Raw genomic sequence first — 8586 nt, forward strand, 5'->3', positions numbered from 1 at the left:
TTCTCTTATTTGATTTATCTTTTTGATTTGTTTGTTTGTTTTTTGAGGGGTAGAGGTGATGGAATAATGGACTACTTCAAAAGACCTGTCTTCAAGTTCAAATGTTATTTCTTCCATTTGATCTAGTCTGTTGCTGAGGTTTTCAACTATACTTTTATTTGACCTATGGAACTCTTAATTTCCAGGATTTCTGTTTGATACTTTTCTAAAATCTCTATCTCTGCTAAATTAGTCATTGGTGTCTTTCATAGTCTTCCTGATTTAATTTAGCTGTTTATTGTATTCTTATTTTATCTAACATTAGTGAGTTTTTTATTAATCACTTTAAATTATCCTTCCAGCATTTCATCCACCTTCATTTTCTTGTAATCTGTTGCTAGAGTTATGTAATCATATTACCTTGTGTTTTCATATTTCTTATTTTGATGTTGAGATTTGTTCTTCTGGTGAATCAGATGTCCCTAGCACATTTATAGGTAATTGACTTTCTTAGTAAATGGCTTTCTCTTGAATGTGTAACTCAGGGTGTCAGATTGTTTTGCAATCCTGCCTTGGTTCTCAATAGGCACCATAGAACAGTCTTACTGCAACATTTTTGGCTGTGATTACTGAGTTTGGGCACAGGTCAGACAATGTCATGGTCACATAGTCCCACAGTCTCTACAGATCATGCAGTAGTCTGGACACTCTAGCAGTTCAAACAACTGTGAGGTCGACAGCAGTTGGTGTGGGGTGCTTACTCTGTGGCTATACCTATGATGGAGGTGGTGGTCCTAATCAGGTGATTCTTAGGAACTTCTGATGTCAGTTCTGCAACTAGCAAGGGCTTGTGGCACTGGCAGAAGCAGCAGAGTTCAACAAACCAAAGCATTTGTTCTCTGACCAGTGACAGTGGACAGGACAGATGCTGCATAGGTAGGACCATGGCAAGATCTACAGCACCCCTCTGTGTCCTTTACATCCAGTCTTGGCAACAGCATGTGGTTAGACAAGGTGTTTCAGTTGCCAGCAGAAGGAACTGCATAGGTGGGTTTCAGCAGTATTCATGGATTTCCTCTCTCCTGCTACTATGGTAGTGCCCACCTGGGAGTTGGACCTCAACCAGAGATGGGTGGGCAAAGGCACATTCAATCTCCTTAGCCATGCACATTCATGTGTAAGCAACAGCTGGGTCCTTGTCATGGAGGTACTCAAGGACTTTCAGCAGCTTCTGTGGGCAAGGCAGAAACAGGAACCTCCCCTCCCTGCCCTGTGGTGACAGATGCCTGACCACAATACAGGGAAGAGGTGCTGTAGGTATCCGCCTTTAGCCCTACCAACAGCAGGAGTCCACAGATCATTGACCACATCTTTGGTCTTAGGGTTCCTTCACTCCAAACTCCTAGTTAGAGATCAATGCCATCCATCCCCTTCTATGTCAGAGCACTGTATCCTATAGTGAAGGTCATGGTCAATCTGCTAGGACAAGTTGGGTTCAGCAAAAAGGTACCCCTTCACTCAGAGCAGTGGAGTGTCTGTGGAGTCCCACAGATGGGAATATGTTGGGGTTTTAGATCCATAGAGCAGTCCAAATTAAGGCTTCAGCTCTCCTCTAAAGACTGTTCAAGACTATAGCACACTAGAATTTTCCCTGGAAGATGATGTGAGATCCTTTTCCAAAGAAAGACTACCAGGAAGATTACTTATCTAAGTGGGCTAAAAACTTTTTTGGATTATGAAACTTTCCAGTCACTAGGATTGCTAGAGTCTTCACTAATAAAATTTATTGCATCTTTTCCTTTAACTCTTACCTCTAGAGAGAGGAGAGTCCCTTTGTCTCAGCTGTGCAGTCATTCTGGCAGATGGGAGGTGTTTTCTCTTAGTAGATTGTTGCCCCAGGTTTTTGAATCTTACAAGTTTTCAGTTTCTCAGGTGTTAATTTCCAGAATTTCCCATGATCACACACCTCAAAATGAAACTATACACCTGTTACTTTAGGTCATTGTGGTGGGGCAAGAGGTGAGTTCTAGGTATCTCTATTCACCTATCTCGAATCCCCTCCACCACACTGTCTTTTTCCATTATCATTTGATGGGCATTTTTGTTATTTCCACGTCTTGGCTGTTAGGAATAGTGCTACAATGAACATGGGAGTGCCTAAATTTTAAGTTCTGGGCCTGAATTCCTTTGATTGTCTCCATGTCATTTAGATCATATTGAAATGAATATATGAGTATTATTCTCCTTCACCTTCATAGTAGGAAGTGAACATTAATCAGCTTTACATAAGATACTTTTTATTACTAAAACAACCTGTGAAAATTATGTAGAGAAAAGAGTAGTGAGCATAAATGTATTCACTAAGATTTAAAAGTCTTTTTCCAATCTTGAGATTGTTTAAATAGATTTCCCTCAAAACCAGTCTTTATAGGCTGAGAAAGTACAATCATGTTCTTCTCATGTACATCCTATTTGATATTTGCTCAACAAGCAAAATGTATTAAATTAATTAAATTAACTAATACAGCAGTGTAACAAATTTACCCTGTTGTGGATGTAAAAAAAAAAAAGCACTCAAATTTTAGGATGCTTAATTTTTTAGTTGTAAGATTACTTTGTTACTTATGAGTTCTACTAAAATATGTTCTTCAATATTCAACAAATACTGCTTTCTGCAAGATACCAGTGTTTCTCTTTTTTTAAATTTTACTCTCAAATTTCCTCTAAAGTGTTATCTTTATTTGTTTTTATGTTAATTAATGAATCTATTTTTATCTAAGTCATCATTCTCTTAGCAAAATAGCTTGATCACTCCTTCACAGATCTTGTTGGTCTGTACTCCATAGACAATGGAATTCAGAGTGGGAGGACATACAGGAGGTGAAACTATCAGGTGCAGGAATTTCATTAATGAGAAAATTTATATTACTGATTCTATTTCCTTACCCATTTTTGGTTAAATCAGATTTTTCTATAATTGATTCAGTACTTTTAGGTTCTAGGTGACTAAAATTTCATAGGTTTCTTCTAGTTTATCCAATTTGTCTGTAAAAATAGTGACAATAATCTCATGGTATTTAAATTTCTATGGATTCTGTTATAATGTTTCCTTCCTCTTTTTTTTTCTTAATGTAGCTAATGGTTTAACTATTTTGTTTGTCATTAAGAAAACTCTTAGATTTATGGATCTTTATTTTTCTCTAGTTTTTATTTCTGCCATGGTCTTTATTTTTTCTTTCTCAAAATTTGCGTTTAGTTTGTTCTTTTTTAAGTTTTTCAGTATATCATTAAGTTGTTTGAGATCCTTTTTTTCTTCTTTGATATAGGCATATGTAGTTCTAAATATCCCTCTTAGAACGGTTTTGCTGCATCCTGTAAGCTTTTCTATGTTATGTTTTTGTTTGTCTCAAGATATTATTTAATTTCTATTTATTTTTCTCTTTTATAATTTGTTATTCCAGAACAGACTGGATAACTTCCACATATTTTTTCTTATATTATATGAAAGTTTTCTTATATTTCTCATACTATTGATTTCTATTTTCACACCATGGTAGTCAGAATGAATATTAGATATAATTTCAATCTTAAATTTATTAAGATGTGTTTTATGATATATACAGGAAATTGAGTTATGTGTCATTGAAAAGAGTGCATATTCTGCTGTTACCGGATTAAACAACCACACCATTTTTAAACAAACCTCTTTTCTTTTGAATCAAATACCTTTATTTTAAATATAGAAGAGTGAATTCAAGGTTCCAGTGTATTGTACAATCTTGCTTATTTATCACCTTTTCTATAAGATGACTTTGGAAATTATTTTAAGGTTGGCTCCACAGTTTAGCTATTGTGAATAGTGCTGCTATAAACATTGATGTGGTTGTGCCCCTATAGTATGCTGTTTTTAGGTCCTTTGGGTATAGTCCGAGAAGAGAAGAGGAATAGCTGGGTCAAATGGTGGTTCCATTCCCAGCTTTCCAAGAAATCTCCATACTGCTTTCCAAATTGGCTGCACTAATTTGCAGTGGATGAATGAATAAAAAAAATGTGGCATTTATACACAATGGAATATTACTTGGCACTAAAAAGAATAAGATCGTGGCATTTTCAGGGAAATGGGTGGCATTAGAGAAGATTATGCTAAGTGAAGTTAGCCAATCCCCAAAAAACAAATGCTGAATGCTTTTTCTGATATTAGAGGGGTGTCTCAAATTGTGGTTGAGGGGAGAGCATGGGAGGAAGATTACCTCTAGATAGGGAATAGGGGTGGGAGGGAAAGGGAGGGAGAAGAGGAATAGCTAGGATTGTGGAAGGAGATGGTCATCATTATACAAAAAACATGTATGAAGATGTGAATTGGTGTCAACATACATTATTTATACAAACAGAGATATGATAAATGGTGGTATAAAATGTGTTAAGAATGGTATGCCAGAAAATAAGAGAGCTCATGTATAAATGCATAATTTGGCGTGAACATACTTTATATATAGAGTTACAAAAATTGTGCTGTGAATAGATGATTATGAATGTAATTCACTCCACTATTGTCATGTATGAAATAAATAAATAAAATAACCAGTCTTGGTTAAGAGATTAAAAAAAAAAAAGAAATCATTTTCAGGTTTTTTCCCCCTTAGGTTGGGGATGTCTTTGTATGTCTTGAAAGAAAAACCTCATCTATGTTATTTTTCTCTTTAAGAGAACGTAAATTTGTCATTGACTGATAATAAGAGACTGAACTCTGTTAACTAATATTCCAGTTAAACTTTTGGCTTCCTTTTGCCTATTCTGAGACACACAAACCCCAAGCAGCATTGGAAACTTGTGGGAGGAAGCAGGTCACGTGGTTGCTTGTGGTACTTCGTTTCCATTTTCATCGTATGTCACACGTGTGGACATCTGAAATGGTTGGCTAAATGGTCCTTGACATCAGGAGAAGCAGGACAAGTTCATTACACTTGGGATCACTTCATCACTCCCTTCCTTCCCCTTTCATTGAGGATATTAATATTTCTTATGTTTAGAAAGAAAATTGTATTAAATTGAAACCTTGGTATGCTTTCTTTGAATCTAATACTTTGGTTTTAGATCTAATCAAAGTTTGTGAGGTTGGTAAAGAAATACCAGGTCTTTTCATCAAACTCCCCACTGATCTCTATCTCATGGGCTAGGTATCTGGGTGCAAGATGGAGTTTAACATGAGGCCTCTTACACCAATTAACTCTCCAGTCCTCTCTTCTCCTCTGTGTTCCCCCTCAACTGTCTCTCTCTTCTCTCTTGCTTTCCCTCCCATTCCATCCCCATGAACAAGGATTAGAATTTGTTTCATTACCACCTACTTTATTGTTCTTTTAACAGTTCTCAAAGATTCTAGTATATGGGCTCAATTCAGATATGTCCTAATTTTTAGAGTTATGGCATTTTCCCCCTGAAACCCATTTTTTGAGTTCATAACGGAGAACATAATAAAATCAACTGGAGATGGTTACTCATATGACATAGATGAATTTTATCCATCCAGATTTTTAACTATGTTCTAGTTTTACATTGTGGCTATTAAAATTCCCCCATCCTCTACCCAATCGCATAGACCTAAGAGCATTGTAATTATTGAATTTTAAGCTTAATGCTCTAAGATGCACCCAGTTTTGCTGCTCATGGTGTTTATATTCCTCATTCATAAAGTAGCTTTATTGACCTCATAATGTTGAAGAAAAATCTCACTGAAATTAATATATATGAAGAAATGGTATAATGCCTTACAATATGTATATGTTTAAAACTGGCAATTTAAAAAAAGTAATTTTTTGACTAGTGGGAACATATTTGGTGTGGCTTAAATGAGATTCCCAGATAAACAAAATTTACCAAATTCAAAAACATAATTCTTAGAGTACCTTTAATGATGAAAGCTTATAATGTGCATTACACAGAGACAGATATAATGTTGGCAAGCTTTAAAAATAATATTTGGGGTTTTGCTTCCAAACATGAAAATCATACTGAAAAAAATACATGGTATTATTAAGATATCTCAAAATCACTTGACCACATATACAACATGATATTAGAAATATATCTTTCATATTAACAGACAATAATTTTCATCATTATATTATCTTCATCAACTTATCCATTCATATCTATTTCCTGAAAATGTTCTATGTATTACAGTTATCCTTTGGATTGTGTCTCACTCTTTCACTGTTTAGTCAATCTTCCTATTTATTGAGAGTGGTATTCACTACTCTCAATATCTTACTCCCATTTCTTTTCTGTTTTTTTCTGTAACTTTAGAAATCTAAATAAGGCACTCCTTTTTAAAGTCCTTGGCCACATTGTTTCTCCCTCTATGTTAAAGTCAGAGCAGTAAAGCATGGGTTTCTTTGCCTGGCCAAATATAAAAATTTTCTTTACATTTCCTTTTTTCTACTAAAAAATGCCCTAACATTGCCAAATAACATCCATTGTATTCTTCAAGATTCTTTTTAATATTAACTCTAAGGAATACTTCACAGAATGTGATAAATTTCAGTAACCATATTTATTGCAGCTGTTTGTATACACACTGGTACATTGACAAGAAGCCAAATAATTATTAAGGCAGCATAATGTCAGTGATAACAAGCAGGCAGAAATTTGATGTTTGCCCTGAAATTGATAAAAGTTTCATGTATATATGGAATAGAAAAGATGGCAGGATCATTGGACTTCAACACAAGCTTTCTGGAAAACAGTTTCCTGCTTCTCTGTAACAACGGGGACAGAGTGTGTCTTTGCCTTCCCAGTGTTTTTTATTCTCTGTGGTCTATCTGTCATCCTTTCTTCTTTCCTAGATACTCCCTCGAGTGCCTAGAACACAGTTCATTCATCACCAAGAATTCACTTGAAGTTGGATATCTTACTGTTCCCTTCTTTATACACATTCCAGGAGATCCAACTAAACATTAAAAAAAATGTAAAAAGCATGTTTTGTGTTTTCTATCAAATTAGAGATCTTGGATTAAATATTTTGTGATGGTTTCATTAATTTTTTTTTGCAGAATATTCACTGGTACTTTCTCCTAGACTTACAATTTTGAATTTTGCAATTCCTCCTCAAAAACATCCTTGAGATTTATGCAAAATTCAAAAGTATATATCACATAGCCATCACAGATTGAAACCTTCTTTCTCCCTACAAAACAATTGCATCACTCCCTCGCAGATCTGCTTGGTCTTCACTCCATAGACAATTGGATTCAAGGTGGGAGGCAGCAACAGGTAGAGGTTGGCTATAAAAACATAAACATGGTGAGGTATGGTGTGTCCCCCAAAGCGGTGAGTGAAGAAGTTGAAGAAAGCTGGGACATAGGTGATGAGGATAGCACAAATGTGTGATGTACAGGTACTGAAGGCTTTGTGGCGAGCATCTGAGGATGATAGATGAATTACAGCACGGATAATCATGGTATAAGATACGGTGATACAGAGTATGTCAAAGCCCCCAATCACTATGACAGTTAGGAGACCATAGAGAGCATTAGTCCTGATATTGCCACAGGATAATTTAGCCATAGACATATGGTCACAATAGGTGTGTTGGATAAGGTTACCCCTGCAGAAGGGAAGACGCTTGATCAGAAAAGTAAATGGGATGGTGAGCAACACACTTCTAAAGAAGGTGGCAAACCAAACCTTGGTAATGGCAGTATCGGTGAGTATGGAGGAATAGCGTAGAGGGTAGCAAATAGCCACATAGCGGTCCAGAGCCATAAGCATGAGCATGCCAGACTCTGTTATTGTCCACATGTGGATGCAAAACATCTGTACAAGGCAGGCATTAAAGTCGATCTCTTTGAGACTGAACCAAAAGATACATAACATGTTGGGAACAAAGGAAGTGCACGCAGAAACATCAGTGAAGGACAGCAAGGCTATGAAGTAGTACATGGGTTTTTGCAGCGCCTCCTCGTGGCTGATGAGATAGATAAGGCCACAGTTCCCCACTACAGCAAGGATGTACATACAGCAGAATGGCAGGGAGATCCAAATGTGTGCGGCTTCCAGCCCAGGAATCCCATTAAGGATAAAGTATCTTGGTGTCTGGCTGGAGCTGTTGTCCTCACCCATGGTGATCAGCTAAAAACAATACATTCTGTGCCAATAGAGGCATCCTGTAGGAGAAGAGAACACTGAGATTATTTTGCTCCCAGAGACAAAACATGAACATATATTTTACATGATATAAAGAATAAATTTCGAGTAAAATTTGGACCCACATCATGTTCTTTGATCGTTCTGAGTGATGTTAAGCCTGTTACAAAATCAAAAGAATGTACATACAGTGCAAACATAGAGCCAAAACAATGGCCTGGCAGATATCATACAGGAAACTCTGTTTTTATGTACCTACTCAGGTTCCCATGCCAATCACATAGGCTGGATTTTGCCCCCTCAATCCATTTCTAAATATGGACTCTGTTTATATAACATTAATTATCTTAACTATCCACAAAATTTCACTTCCTCCAAGAAGTCCTCTCACTTGAATCCACTGGGTTACCTTCCATTAAATTATGTGAGCACCTACTTAATACACAAATCTATTATGTGGCTTAG

The 8586-nt window shown here is 36.3% G+C and overlaps 1 protein-coding gene across 1 annotated transcript; it reads right to left on the reverse strand.

The window, feature by feature from the left end:
- Window positions 1-7137: 7137 nt before the first annotated feature.
- Window positions 7138-8097, reverse strand: LOC143388959 (olfactory receptor 52N2-like). The gene has a single exon (XM_076842363.2). The coding sequence runs from the start codon at window positions 8095-8097 to the stop codon at window positions 7138-7140; it is 960 nt and encodes a 319-aa protein (XP_076698478.2).
- Window positions 8098-8586: the final 489 nt, after the last annotated feature.

The sequence above is a fragment of the Callospermophilus lateralis genome, chromosome 2, assembly GCF_048772815.1.
Source record: "Callospermophilus lateralis isolate mCalLat2 chromosome 2, mCalLat2.hap1, whole genome shotgun sequence".
Lineage (NCBI taxonomy): Eukaryota > Metazoa > Chordata > Mammalia > Rodentia > Sciuridae > Callospermophilus > Callospermophilus lateralis.

Bases quoted from the DNA above. Each gene is read 5' to 3' on its own strand.
- LOC143388959 (XM_076842363.2), bottom strand. From the start codon at position 8,097: ATGGGTGAGGACAACAGCTCCAGCCAGACACCAAGATACTTTATCCTT.